This window comes from Etheostoma cragini, chromosome 18 (assembly GCF_013103735.1).
Source record: "Etheostoma cragini isolate CJK2018 chromosome 18, CSU_Ecrag_1.0, whole genome shotgun sequence".
In the NCBI taxonomy this organism is placed as follows: domain Eukaryota; kingdom Metazoa; phylum Chordata; class Actinopteri; order Perciformes; family Percidae; genus Etheostoma; species Etheostoma cragini.
Window position 1 is genome coordinate 9,592,112 of NC_048424.1, and position 15,387 is coordinate 9,607,498.

The 15,387-nt window shown below is 40.5% G+C and overlaps 1 protein-coding gene across 4 annotated transcripts in view; it reads left to right on the top strand.

The window, feature by feature from the left end:
- adgb (androglobin) overlaps positions 1 to 15,387 on the top strand; it is a 40,204-nt gene that overhangs the window by 912 nt on the left and 23,905 nt on the right. For all 4 annotated transcript variants that reach the window (XM_034900120.1, XM_034900118.1, XM_034900119.1 and 1 more), the window contains exons 3-15: positions 139 to 231; positions 1,269 to 1,340; positions 1,584 to 1,760; positions 4,229 to 4,368; positions 6,069 to 6,155; positions 6,975 to 7,141; positions 8,864 to 8,940; positions 9,841 to 10,015; positions 10,435 to 10,528; positions 11,106 to 11,259; positions 13,666 to 13,711; positions 14,546 to 14,657; positions 14,821 to 14,884. In XM_034900120.1, the coding sequence (XP_034756011.1) occupies positions 139 to 231; positions 1,269 to 1,340; positions 1,584 to 1,760; positions 4,229 to 4,368; positions 6,069 to 6,155; positions 6,975 to 7,141; positions 8,864 to 8,940; positions 9,841 to 10,015; positions 10,435 to 10,528; positions 11,106 to 11,259; positions 13,666 to 13,711; positions 14,546 to 14,657; positions 14,821 to 14,884 (1,458 nt within the window). The remainder of the gene's footprint in view (positions 1 to 138; positions 232 to 1,268; positions 1,341 to 1,583; positions 1,761 to 4,228; positions 4,369 to 6,068; positions 6,156 to 6,974; positions 7,142 to 8,863; positions 8,941 to 9,840; positions 10,016 to 10,434; positions 10,529 to 11,105; positions 11,260 to 13,665; positions 13,712 to 14,545; positions 14,658 to 14,820; positions 14,885 to 15,387) is intronic.

Consider the following 15,387-nt stretch of genomic DNA (forward strand, 5'->3'; position numbering starts at 1 on the left):
GTAAATCTGGAATATAAAATAATGATATTTGCATCAGCAATGCAATGCTTCAAATCCACTTTACAAGTGACTGATTTTGACATAATGTCGATCTCTGTTTCTGTATGTCACGATCACTTTGTTTGCTTTTTTCTGCAGCCATTTTTTGAAGACCCTGAGGGAAAAATTCCCCTGCCTCCATCTTTGAAAGTGCACTCGTGGAAGCGACCTACAGAGTTTATTTTCAATACGGTATGCTTCTATGTTAATTATATGGTTTCTGTGGTAATGCTGTACATGCCAAAGTTCTACCTGTCTTCAACAATGACAGTTATGCCATGGCACTGTAAAAGTGTTTTATGCTTGGACTGTTATAGTATACCACACTATGTTGCCGTTCAAAAACATAGACTTGCAAAGACTAAAGCATTCATCTCCTGCTTAAAAGAAATATTGATTTATCGTTAATTAACTGCTGGTTGCAGCCATTAGATGCATCAACAAGTGCATTTCTTTGCCACACAGTGTGAAATGTAGTTAAGGAAATCTGCTCTCTAGTTGCCTCCAAGGAAGTTTTAATTGCATCACTCCACTTTTGTGTTACCCGTCACTCAATGCAGTATTGAGCTATTACTGGAAGCTTCCTGCTTTTTGAATTAGTCCTTGCCAGGTCACAAGCTGCCTTTTCACTAAAGATGTCAGAAGCATTTCATTAATTTCATACAAGAGGAATAGAGATTAATCACAAAAGCAATCAGCTGTGCGGATGCAGGCAACAGCTCTACTGTGAAACTCTCGTCATCAGTCTATACCAGTCTTGTTGATAGAATTAATTTAAAATTTGGTTCTTTCTTAGAGTTGCTGTGACAAAGGGAGAAAACTCAACCTCTCTTGGAGTCTCTCACCATCACCTGACCCATTAATTAATTTTTAATTAGTAACACTGTAGAGTCTATTAACTTTGATGTGAAATATTCATCGCAGACACAGTCTTGGGAGTATCACGGCAAGGTTAGACCTGGGATGAGTAGAGAAGTAATAAGTAGGTTAAACATTCATGTCCATTTTAAACAGGTGAGGCATGACAGAAGAATTCCAAAGCTGGTTGATCACTGTGTTATTATACTGAATAATACTGATATGTACAGATGCTACCACACGCTGTATAACAACCTGAGTGCAAAGCATTTCTCTGTCAGTCATCTGGCTGTGAAGGTGCTAAAGTTTTCAGCCGCATGTATTCATTTATGCCTACAATGAATACAGTGATCTGCTTTATTTTACTGTAGGGTCTCACCGTTGTTGAAAACAAAACGACCTTTGACTTAGTCTCCCCCAATGATCATCTGATTTGCAACGAGGTTAGTTTTCAACTGTTTTCTACTTTTCTATGACAGGTATTGAACAGCACTTGGATACTGTAATTCATATGTCAGACAGGGTAACGTTTTACTGACAGAAATACATTAGACTGGGGTAATGCAATGCACTATTATTTTTGTGAATGATAATTGAGGATCCGTCCAAGAGATGTAAAGATTGGTTGATAGTTGTTAAACCCGTAATTAATTTTTTCCCCCTTTTCTCCTCCATCTTTGATCAAGCTGATGAGGTGGATCATCAGTGAGATCTATATTGTTTGGACGCTGCATAACAGCAAACTTACAGAACAAGATGTTTGGAGACCTTGGGAGCACATCTACTCGTTGTGTAAGGTGATGAAAGGTCATGAGCCGCTCTACAACAACTATGGGAAATACGTTGTCAGACTCTACTGGATGGTGAGCCTGACTTGCATGCACACATCCATTCACACATCTACTTTAAGGCTACTAAAGATGATGTTTTTAGGAAAGTCAAACCGTCTGACATCGCAGTGACTCTTTGTTAATAAGACATTTTTTAGAGGCACACTTGAGGCAATGGATAACACAATATTGCATTTTGTTATTCAGCAGACTCCATAGAATGAAGATGGAAAGAGGGTTGGATAGGGGAAGGGATGAAAAAAGCCTCATCCACTCAAAGCTCAAATCAATCAGTCTTACTACTGTGCCAAAAGTTGCCTGGCTTCATATATTGCTTGATTTGACAAGTCTTAACAGAAGTCAATTGTCCCTTAAGACCATTAGAGCAGGAACAATTCATACTGAAATACATATATGAAAATAATTCATATTGATTATGTGCAACAGTAAAGATTTTACAGTTTTTTTCCTCTAAATAAAGCTCATCATTACTTTGGGATACAGCTTAAAGTTGCTGGCCTGAGAGTTTGTGTTGTTTCCCTCAGATCTCTAAGTAGTGGACAATACATCATTGTGTCATTTCTGAAAGGGAACTTCTTCCACCACAACAATTTGGGTCAGTGAGAGATTGAAAAAAATGGGAGAGCTAAAAATGATGGGGTTCTGTAACACTGCGAGTCTTTCCTTGACAAACAAGCATGACACGGTTGTAGGCAGCAGTCCCCGTGCCAACCATAGCACGCTAACAGATGGTTGTTGAGATGGTATGAAGCACCCAGCCCCCAACCACCCTTCCCATTTCCACGCCTGTTTTCGCTGATAGGCTGCTCTCTTTCTCTCCTGCTCTCTTTCTCTCCTGCTCATATGATTCTTTATTGTTCCACCCCAATCTTTTTTTCTGCCTTCATGCTGCTGTAAATATCCATTCCAATCTCATTTTCTCACCCTGTTTTTCCACCATCCTAAAACTTGGCCTCTCCTTTACTCCTTTTCTTTAGCTCTCCTCTAACTTGCCATTTTACACTGTATTTTACCCCATGTGCAATAACATTAAGCTCCACCTCAGGGCGATGTTTTGACAAGAAAGTGAAAGAACAAGCAAAAAAGAAAGTCAGCTCGCCCACACTGTGCACACTGCTCTGATAGATAGAAAAGATAGAGAAGCACAGCTGTGAACAATCAGTCAGATTATCACCTGCTTGTGCTGCTTTTTCTTACAAGCAGTGTGAAACTCCCCCGGACGGCCAGTAGACAGAACACACCACAGCCGGCATGTAACAAGCTCTGACACCAAACAGGATGCTAAGATGCGAGCATAATGTAGCTAATGCTAGGCGAGATGTTAGAATGGGAAGTCCATAGATCTGAGATATTGAGGTCATGAGTTACACATAGGGCTTTGATCATCTGATTCACACCTGTGGCACACTTTAAAATGGTAGGAGAAATGAGTTTACATAAGCATTGGATGTGTGAGAAACTTGGATCAGTCATAGCCAATCACATCAGCTCCTCTTATTACCTCTAAATGCAGTTGTCACCCCCACAACAATGTACAGACTGTTTGGTAAAGGAGTTGAGAGTTCAGACAAGCTTCCTCTAACATGAAACTGCTATTTCAATCAGAAACATTTAACTCAAGGAATTCACTGCGAATGGTTATAGAGTTCAATTTTGCAGAAAATGCTCTGTTCTTTTAGGGAACTTTCAAGGAATGTTGAGAATTAGGCTGGGAGAACAAATTACATAACACACTGTGGTACAGAGTCAGTGAAACCTGTTCATGTACATGAACATTAGATCCTAGTAGAGTCAACAATTAACCAAAGGTTAGCACATTTTGGAGGGATTTTGGGGTGGTGGAGGGAGTGCAAGCAGTGTTGGCATGAAATTATCAGCAAAGAAAGTAGGTAAAAGAAGGTTATCAAGGCTGCCTAGTACACTTGAATGTGTTGGATGTTACTCTCAGCTGATAGCGGACCAGAAGATCCATCAATGGGGCAATGATAATGAGCATAGATGAAGCTAATAGCTGATTAGTTGATGCCGGCACCGCTCAAATACTCGGCCTGAGGGCAACACTCCATTCTGGTGTGAGGAGTGCAAGTGTAAATATACAGCAATATATAGCAAAAAACAGCATTCCATCATTACAAATATTCTGTGAGATGATGCTTCTTTTAAGATGAATTGATTTTGTTGGTGATGCTGAGACCCTGGTCAACATGTCTTGTCTTTTTTCTGTGTGTTATGCACATGCCCACATGTGCCACTCTAAAAAAACACAAATTTGCCTTTATTTAGTTTAACTTATAACGTGGTTAATAAGGTGTTGATCTGAGACCTGGGAGTGGTATCATTCTTCTCATCTAACTCTCGGCTATAAAGGAAATATATGTATTTCCCTTTAAGGTTTACATGACTTGCTAGAACCGCTAATTGAGGTGCATTGATTGTTAAACTGTATCTTCACTCACTATGTCTTCCTTCCTTTCTTTTAGGGTTGTTGGAGGAAGATAACAGTGGATGATTCAATGCCATTTGATAAAGAAAACCACCTGCTTCTTCCAGCCTCCACCTGTCAGTCAGAGCTGTGGCCAATGTTGTTGGCTAAGGCTCTTATTAAAGTGGCCAACACAAAGTGAGTTACTGTACATTCATACATAAGCATCTCAGTACAGCCACAAGGAGTTGGGAAACAGTTACAATAGTCTTACAGTAAGAAGGGCGGAAGGACAGAGTCAAGCTTATTCCAAGTTTATACCCACTATGTAGCCTGCCTCTAATAGGAACACTGTACAAATACACACTATGCACACTTGTCGTTTAATCTAACACTGTAGACTGACCCTGCTTAAGTAAAGCAGTATACAGTAAAGGATCTTACTATTTCTCAATTTCAATTGAATTTAAATGCAGTGATCAACCAGTAATTTGCAGTTAACAAAATGAAAGTAATTTACTATCTGATTTCTGAGAACATTTTGTGTCAGATCGTGGACATTAATAAAATTCCCAGAGCTTTATTTCAAAATTTAATCGAGATCACAGTGTTTCCAAAGATACCAAATGTTTCATGCTGTACTATTAGGAAATGTTTATAAAACAATGCACAACACACCTAGAATTTCCACATGTCATGGACTGTCAATATAGTGTACGGTGTAGGTTCTACTCTAAAGTTTCTGAAGATAAATTGTTAGTGGAAGTCAGGGTTCAGGAGGTTAATTTCCTGGCTGACAATTGCATACTGTACAGGCTGTATGAAATTAACTAAACTATTTAAAGCTCACACACACATGCACAAGAACCCCCACACAGAGTGTGTTTTGCTGACTTAGCCAAACCTTCACCTGACCTAATCTCTGCCCTGATCTGTCTTGAGTTTGGTGACAGACAGGCAGTGTGTGTGTCTGTTATGGGGAAGCATGGTGTGTGTGAAGGTGGCTGTTTCAGTGTCCACAGAAGGTCGAGACATAAATGTTTCATCCAAGACAGGAAACAAAGGAGCCTGTCTCCTTGTGAATTTATGAACCATATAATTTATGAACCATAGTGAAAGTTCTTTGTACTGAACTAGTTCCAAACTTTGCCCCGGTGTCTGCGGGAGCTTTTCAGAAAAGCAGTTGTCTTTTCTTTAATATAAAAAGATGAACATGAGGGCTCCGTCACTTTGAAGCTAAGTAGCGTTTTTGCAGTGGTTTTGGGCTGTGACATTACCGATCAAGTTGTATTGATTTCACTTCCTCGGCTATCATGACTGTGCTGTGGACTGGACAGGTTGGCAACAGAATCCCAAGAGAACCAATTAGAGCTGCAGCAGCCATCTGTTTGAACTGGAAATTGTGTGCTAAAGAAACATAAACACACACACACACTCCTTCAAATCAGTTCTAGAGACTTAAATAATAGGTGCATTACACATACCGTAAGACACATTTCAAAATTTAGAACAGAAGCTGAACCTGTATCTTTGCAGACTTGACCAAACACCAACGAGAGTCAATTCGGTATTCGTTATTCGTGATACTTTACACTTTTGTGTCAGTTACCTTTGTTGTCTTCACTGGTGTCATCCCTTAACATCATGATAAAATAAAGATAGACAAGAAAAAGTGAAAATCAATTTAATCAATTCAAAGTCAATTGCATAAAAACAGTATTGCCATAAGTTTAACCGCTGGGGCACCAAGCATATTATGTGCAATTTGACAAATTGAAACAGATCTCACAAGTTCCATTTGAGAACAGTGCCAATGCCACTATGGGTAGTTTGAATCGAGTCTCTGGTTTGTTGCACATCTGTCTTTTTTAACAGTTCTTTGTATTGTTGTTTCTCAGTGCGGTGTCAGAGGTCTGCGGGCAGATGGGCGAATTGACCTTTATACACACCCTGACCGGCTGGAGCCCAGAAATCCGTCCTATTAAGTAAGATCCTTATTGGCCGACTCCAATCTTGTACTTTATTGTGTCTTCTTGTTTCTTGATCTAATATTTTCCATATTTTCCATTGACAGAGTATTTAAAAAAGTGTACTATTTTTTAAAGTATACTGTAGCAAAGGGAGCGAGAGAAGTGTATCTGTCTACAATGGTATGAGAAGTCTGAGGATTGGGGTCGTAAATGGATACAGAGATACATAATGTGGGGGGGGGGGGGGGGGGGGGGGGGGGGGGGGGGGGGGCAGCATGGAGTGGAGAATCTCAGCTTGTCAGTGAAGTGTAATTCTCTCTAGCTCAGCAAGTTAGCGGCTGTTTGTGAGTTGCCTAGGGAACCTATCAACACGTTCAGGCCCTAAACATGACATTGTATGTGTTTTGGATTGATTCATGACACATAGGTTTGCAGTCGTGTGTGCATGTACCCACACAAATTTTACAGGATTACATAAATTCAAATTTCTGCTCACTGTCAAGTTATGGGACACACACACACACACACACACACACACACACACACACACACACACACACACACACACACACACACACGTACACACACAAAAACACACACATTCTAATGTGCCCTCCTCACATTAGAATGACAGGATCAGGCTGCTTCATCAACAGATGTAATTTTCTATTGGAGAAGTAGACAGTCACAAGCAAGCACATTTCGGTCCAAAAAATGCAGTTGGTGAACTTTAAAATAGAAGTAAGGAAAAAGAAGAAGTTATTTTAAGATTAACATTAATAATGTCATCACCTGTACTTTGTAACCAATTCAGATTTTTTAACCTCCTATCAGGTCTGTATACTCGGGCAAAACCTGGGATTTCTTACAAGACACCATTCCCATATTTACACACCCAGATGAGAGTTTGCCGGAGACGAAGCCACAGACTGCAGATCCAGCTGCAGGAAGAGATTCCAGCTTTAATGACAGCAAGCGTCAGCTGCCAGAGAAAAATAAAGGTCTGAATACTGCTACAGTTAGACAACACACACACACACACACACACACACACACACCAGGACACACAAACATGGAAAGGCATACAATAATGCACACATGCATACCCTGAAACATACATCTCAATTACACACACTGCTTGCGCATTGAATTAGTGAGTCAATTAAATCAATGATCCATTAGATTGTAATCATTTGTGCACATAATTCTTTACTACAGCTTGTTGATATATCAGCGGGCTGTTTGAAAATGTATATACAGTATGCTGTGTGTCTGTATATGTGCATTTCTATATATTTGTATTTATGCATGTGAATGCACAGTTTGTGTAAATCAGTATTTTTCTCCCTCTGCATCCATAATTCAACTACTATGGGGCATGACAATGAATATTTCATTGTCCAAAAGAAACTCACGCTTATCAATGATTCCATTGTCTTAAAGCAGTAATAACCCTTATATTGTGCCTTTGCAGTATTCGTGGCTTGGTGAAGTGCTTTAGGACTGGAGAAAACTCAAAGTTCACTATCATGCCATTCTTACAAATACTTCTGTTTTTCAGCCAGTGCTCTTCTGCCTCTTTCCTGTTCTTTCAAGCATCACTTCCTGTTTTCCCATGCTCATGTATTATGGAGCGTGAGATGGTTAATGTGTGTATGGTGGACTATAAATAAACCAGCAGAGGGAGCAGTGGCAGGGTGAATTATTTGGTGTTCCCGCAGGACAGAAGAGCCTCCCAAGTCAAATGTGGTTATGTGATAAAAGATGGATTAAAACGTCCTCAGAAAAGAGTGTGTGGCTTAGAGTTGTTTTATGTCTTTAAGGTTGAGCAATACAGTAAAGGCTTTATTAAAGTTGTACCCTTGATAACACACAACATTTAGGTATAACAATTTTTCCATCAACATACATTTCTTCTCTTGCTCTCTTATTTAGCCACCTGCCAATAATTTGTTCCTCAGTCCCTCAATTTTATTTAAGTTATTAAAGTGTTGGATACTACTAAAATAATTTAACGACATGAACACACAAAGTAGTAATTCCTTAATTGAACTTTTATCCTTTAAGGGAAATGCATCACACAGTGCTTACATACAAGCATGCAAACACAAAAAAAAACCTACACATTCTTTCTGTCTCACTCTTTTGGTGCCCGATGTCTAATGAAATGCATAAATCGCCATGCAGTTTGAGAACCACTTCTCTGTTCAATTCTTAATGTGTAGCCTTTGTATTAGTCTAGCAGTGCTCCCATCTCTCCTCACCATGGTATCTTCAAATTGATTTTCCATGTCCCCTGGCCCATGTGGTCCTTATACCATGTTCTCTAAGATGCACCATACGGGGGCAGGGCCATCCATGGATCACCTAGATTCTCTCTTGTTACCTTATTTATACCTGTGGAGGCCAATAGTGCTTTCACTCCTCCATGGTTGCACTTTACATTGATTTATACATGTAACTTTTTATTTATTAGCTTTACTTTACATAAGTAGATATCAGTATGTTCAATCAGGGTCCGTCAATAATTTCTTCTCTCAGTAAAATCTATTATGTACTGATACAGTGAAAGTTCTACAATTTCAGTCATACTGTCAGAGAATATCATTTTTGCATACATGTCTATGTTGGAGTGTGAGTGTTTACACGTGTTTGTGTGACTTTGCATATGCCTACGAGGTTTACCTGTACTAGTGTCAGTTTTTTTTATGTGTGTTTCTCAGGTTCCCCCGAGGTAGTGGTGTGTGCGAGCTACTACCCTTTACAGCCTCATAACAATTCCTGTGGGTTTGGACAAATGGTATGTCTTTTCTCTATTCCTCTTCTGTTGTTGGCTATTTATACATGTGCTTATTTAGTACAAGTTTTATAGTTCCGTTACACCGCCATGAGAGACATTTGAGTCCATGAGATTAGATTTCACCTTGTGTAGATGGCAGTCAGATCTTCATCACAGATTTTGAAGTTTACAGTAGAGAAATTGACATTGTGATGCAAATACTATTTAGTCTAAAGGCAATCTAGCCAGAACGTCTACAGAAGCATTTTCAAAGATGTGAAGAAGAAGAAGAGCAAACTCTACTATGATGTTAGGAGTTATATCAATGACCCTACGCCTTACAAATGGTACATTTAAGGTTTGTGTAGACATGCTCACTCATTTTTGTGTTGAACCATATGGATCCAATTAAATATAGAGACTTACACAAAATCTTACTCACACAAAAAAAGGATTCTACCCTAAATGTGAAAACATATAATTGTGTTTCAATACCTTTTTAAAATATATACTATATTGGTCTTCTCTGTTATATGGCACAGTAATAGGAAAATTGTAAGTCCCAAAGTAACAGTGGATGGTGGAGATGAAACATAACAGTGCTTGTGACCTTGGGGCATGGTGTGTTCTATTCAGTTGCTTCACCTTAACAGGCTTGTTCAATTATCTACACCCATGCTAGAGCTAATTGGTGGACAGGATTTTCCTTTGTTGGAGGTGTTACATCACCTCCCCTCTCTGATGTTGGGTCAGAATCCCCTTTTGACAGTTTGAAATGATTAACGTGTAGAGTTGGTTACAGGGGACAGTAATCAGAGAAAAAGTTTTAACTGCTTCTTTTTCTCATTCTTCTTTAATTTTCATAAGTAAGTACTGCATGTATGTTTATTTCTGTGCATCTTTCTATTTGTGGGCACACAGGCAAATTCCTCACAGTTTCTTCGTCAGTACGGTTTCTCCTTGCTGTACAGCCACATTGTCCTGTTGACCAGAACACGGGCATGCCAGCTGGAGGCACCACCAAAACCTCCACCTATACCCCAATGGAAACTCATCCGCCCGCGGAAGGAGATTGTGGTCACCGATGAACCACAGAGTGCGTGAGAGACAGAGGAGGTGGCAGGAAATAAAAATGTTAAAATTAAGTTTGGAAAAAAAAGGTGGTCAAGGGGGATACCAGGAGGAGGATGCAGGGGAGGATATCAAACAAACAGAAAAGCACAAATTATATGATAGTGTAGGTGAATGTTCTAAATAAATATGAATAGAAAGGAAAGCAAGTGCTAATGCAGGAGATTTCGAACCTGCAGTGCAGAGGGCCAACAGTACTGCATGCTGAAATGAAAAAAGGAGGATAGCTACAATAATTCTGTAATGAAAATAGCTGCTGGCTCAGGCATATCTGACATCAGCTGATCTCTCGGGTGAAACAAAAAATGCAGTAAGAAAGAGTCAGTGTGTAGAAAAGCATTGCTGGCATGATGTGTGAGGTTTTTTCTCTCTCTCTTTTTGCAGAGCTTCCTTTGTCAAAACTAGAACAGTTCATTGAGGTTGCCAGCCCTTTTCTCTTCTACCGTGTCAAGAGAAGCGCCGGCCCCATCCCGGAGCTGTACGTACACTTAAATGATCTAAGATTGAGAAAATTAAACGAGATGAGTCTTTTCTGTCGTCCTGCTCTTCCAGTGTTTTAAGTGTATCGTTTTGGTTAAAGAGTATTTCAATTTCTATAGCTGACCTTCGCTTTGACCTTACTGTAGAGGAAGGAAAGTAAGAAAACAGCCTCCATCTGGGGATCAAAAAAGTATATTCTCATGATCACATTGGTCTTATCCCCATCTTCCTGCTGTTCCCCCTGTTCTCCCTGAAACAGGGCAATGAAATTCAGGTAGCAGTTGAAGAATTTAAACTACATGGACATATTTCTTTTTTATACTTTTAATACAATGTTATAAAGATTTGTTCCCACTTAACTATAACTATAAATAATAATGGGACGATATAAATGCTGTTCCAGTGTCATTTGGTGTCTATAATGTGACATTCATGACTCACTTATAGACGATCTGGTGTATCGGTCCTTAATGTATTACCATAACATGAGATGCACGTATGTGATGATTATGATATGATGCACGTGCTGTATGTCCACATAGCATGTAGCATGAATACGTGTCTCTGTGTGTCAGAGAGGCCAAGCAGAGTGCTCAGAGGAAACGTTCCTACGGATCCCCTCTGGTGTGCGTTGCTGAGAGAGAGGAGACTAAATGCCCAGAAGACCTTGAGCCTGATGCCGTTGAACGCACCACTAACTCACCAGACAGCACAAATGACAAAATAGAGGTACACAGAATTACTGTTTCCTGGGGCACAGAGTTGATTCATACATTCTGTGTGTGTGTGTGTTTGTGTGTGTGTTTAACATGTTACAGACCATTTTGTTGTTGAAACTCAATTAATTGTGGTAAAATATGAGGCTTTGTGAAGCTCAGCTTAATGCTTTTATCCACGTACTAAGATTGTAGCAGCCAAAATTTTGTTGCATCTTATAATTTGCTTGTTTCACCCCTCTGTCTACCCTGTAAGTATGCAGTTGAAGGCTCATCAGAGAGGCTCTGTGTGTCAGTGACAACAAGGCTGCCATCCCCCAGTCTCAAAGTCACTTCTGTTGTCTCCCAGCCAGGCCACCACTGACCAGGGGCACATCTGCACAAAAGAGAGAACCCGAGAGGGAAGGGAGATTGGGGGGGTGTTCAGACTAGCAGCAGAGAGACACACACACAGCCAGACAGAAAGACAAGGATAGAAGAAAAGATAGAGAGGAATAAAAAAGGGGGCCAACTGTACAGAAAAAAAGAAAGGAATGGGGACTAAAAAGTGGGAAGAAAGTGACAGTTGGACAGGGAGAGAAGAAAGCGGAGCAGGAAACAGAGGGAGATGGGAAAAGAAAATGGCTGGTGTGGGGTGGTGGTGAACGGGGTGCGTGGGTTTCATTCCGGGAGAGGTCGTGTACTGTGCTGATGAAAAAAGCAGTGCAATTAGATGGTGAGCCATCAGTGTCTGTGTCTCCTGGGGGGTTCATTATTACACTTCACTCCTAGCATAGAGAGAAAAAATAGAGTTCATATTAATCGCCCTCTTGTGTAACTGTGACCAGTTATAGAGCGGTTAGGCTAGGGCAGTATGGACACGCTAATTTGATGTGTCGTTTGATGTCTGTGTGTACACGCACTGACATAAGTGTGCCACATTTTTACTCAGTGTGTGTTCCTGCTCTTCACAAGCACGTGCTGGGTCACGTGCTGAGGGGACAGCACAACAAGTGAGAAGGTTCTTTTTTTGTGCGGTTTTGACCCCTCCCTCTGTTTGTGTCAACCCTGGCCAACAGTATCTGCCTCTGTAACCAGCTCCTAGGATATAAGAGGGTGGTTTCACATGACGTCCCTAATACCCTTAATGGCCTACTCACTCAAAATTAGTGTTGAATGAGTAGCTGTTTTAGTCCCCAATATGCTTGGAATGTGGTTAATCGCTAATTCATCAAAGCCCATTTGTGGTTTGTGTTTAATTGTGCCAGAAAACTCCCAAAGTCCACTCCGGGCTCTGCAATTAATGGATATCCCTCTGCCTGATCTTTAACTTAGATTTTATTTGATATTTATCATTTATGTAAAATGGAGAAAATGTGATATCTGGAGAGAGTTTTTTGGGGAGCAAAGACTGGCTGTGTAAAATAAAGCCCCATGAAGTGTGGGATTAAAGTAATGCGCCTTTTTCCATCTATCCGTAACTGATTTGATCACAGGAAAAAAAATAAAAGATTCCTGACAAAGGAGCATTTTAAAATTCCAGTAAACCTTGTTTGTAATATCTATCTATCTCCATGTCCTCTTACTGTACACAGGTAAGTGATCTAATAAATAGCATGTTGTGGGTGGACGGGACATGCCATGCCTTCGAGGTTGACTTGATCCTTTACACACATTAACATGTTTCAAGTGTTGCTATTGTGGTAGAGAGGAGGGGAAGTGTGCCTTCCAATCACAATGCCACTCTCCATCTGTCTGGGTCTCCGGGTACTTATTCAAATAAGCGGTGACTCACAGACACACACACTCACTCTGACTCATCTTGGCTGGGGTTGTTTTGAAGTTACACAAAATAAAGCCATAATTCTTATTCTGAGTTGGTAATTTGTTGGACATTCACCAGGGTTTTTTGCTCAAGGGAACTTCAAATGAAGGGGCCTGGCGTAATGTTCACTACTTGATACAGGTCTCCCACGTTTTGCACTTGAATCTAGCTTTGTTATTAAAGCAACAGTGATTGCCTTTTTCCGGACCTCATCATCCCATGCCTTGTTCAGACAGAAGAATATGGTATCTGAAGGATTTGATAAACTCTTTAGCTATATTTCTTTAATTTTGTTGGGCAGGTGAGCATGAAATCAGAGCTGTTGAGTAATTTCCCTCTAAGAGAAGTAACTAAGTGCTAGACAACATAACTCCCCATCTGTCACTGACAGTCCAACTAAATTAGAGCTGGTATTCCCTGGTGGTGTTTTTAGCAGGAGAGGAGAAGCCCTTGTCACATTAAACCGTGTCTCGTGTCCTGTGGTGTTTGGCGAGAATGGCGCGACGCCACAGCTGGCATGGAATCACTAGAGGGCGGAAGCGTATATCTCGCAGTGTTACTCTAGCAGCAACACACTGTTTATCTCTCTGTAACTCTCTCTCTCTGTCCCTTTAGGTTACTGCAGAGGACAAGAAGAAGGACAATGATTACATCTCCAATGGTAAAAGCTGTTCCTTTGCAATGCTGAAATAAACTGCACTATATCTGTATGCAAGATTGCCTTACTTGAAGTCAAATATTAGGCTACTAGAATGGGCAGGTGATCATTAATTTTGTTTAATTGGAAATGATGAATGTAGTGAAGGTATTTGTCATTGGTTGACCTTAGCAGCATCTGTGCAGCATTGTCCAATTTAAGTGATTACAAGTATTTCCGTCTCTCGCTTCCAATCACTCCATCTTTCTCTTCACACTTCCAGCCGTTGGCCAAGACACTTTATATTGTGCCTTATGACAACTATCCAATTGTTGTATTGAATTCCTTGCCTTCTCTCTGCCCCCGTTTAGTTGCTTAGTAACACCTGCAGTTTAAGTTAGCGGACCACTATTGCTCAGCAGAGACACTGGCCCTCGCCGCCTCAGCTTTCTGATCAGACTTCTCTCTTTGAGACAAGCCTGAGGGGAAAGCAACTGTGTATGTGTGCATGCGTGTGTTTTTGGATGGAGAGTGTGCACATGTCTATGACTTTTCGCTGCATGCATTGAGATAGTGGGAGTCAGTGAGTGGGAGTATGGATGTGCATGTGCGCTTACACCATGCCATTATGTGGGAGTTTGGCCAATTTGGCTCACTGTATTTAAGATAACGATTTGAGTCGAGGATAACTTGTTATGAGTCACAAGAGGAAAGGCAATTTGTTCCTCGCAGCATTTTAAAATGGGAGATTTCACCAGCATTTCTATATCTATTTTGTATTGGTATTTAACCACATGTCTAACCCAACAAAAATGTTTATTAATAACATTATTAATCAGAAATTAATCTCCCTTCCAGATAGGCCCAAAACCGCTTTGGAGAGACCTGTAACTGTGGAACCCTCAGCTCCTGTCAAACCCATCATGCAGGAGACATGGGTCGACCTGAATGACTTCTCTAAATGCTTTCAGTGAGACACGCATGCACACACACACAGACACAAATATGTACTTAAGTAGTGCAAACATACTGTGTCAATAGAAAAACATCCATTTGTGAGAAAAGGATGGTTAAGGGGCCTGATGTGATTAAGATTTTACTCTAGTTATTAAAATTAGTCTTTTTCCCCCCAGGACTCTCTTGGTATTCCATAAACCACAGATCTACCCACATCATATCCAGAAATCTAATTTTAAGGTACAGTATTTATCACAAAATAACCCTGTGACTTATTTCTGCATGTTCAGTTTCCAGTACTAGTACTTTCTAAGCTTTCCATTTATTTTCCCACATGATTCCATGGGCCATCTTGTTCCATCTTGCACTCAGCACAGCGCAAAGCCCAATGCAAGTGTCTTTGCTATTTTAAGACCGTCTAGCGCCTACGTTGTTTAAATAGCAAATCGTTGCGCTCATTGGTGTGCTGAGCTTACAGGGAGGTGTGTTCAGGTGAATTCTTGCCGTATTGCTATCTTGAGGCAGTGGGACGTGATCCCGCCATTGAGCCACAAATACCTGGTCTGAAATCAAATAGAGCATCATTTTTTTGTTATTTTAACAGCCCAATATTAAAATGCACCTAGGCTAATGCACAGCGCGGAGTTGCAGTTCAGTAGAGTTATTCTTTGTGTACTATATATTCAGATTAAATGAACTCACACAGGGAAGCGTAGAAGCACACAACCATGCAAAAGACCCAA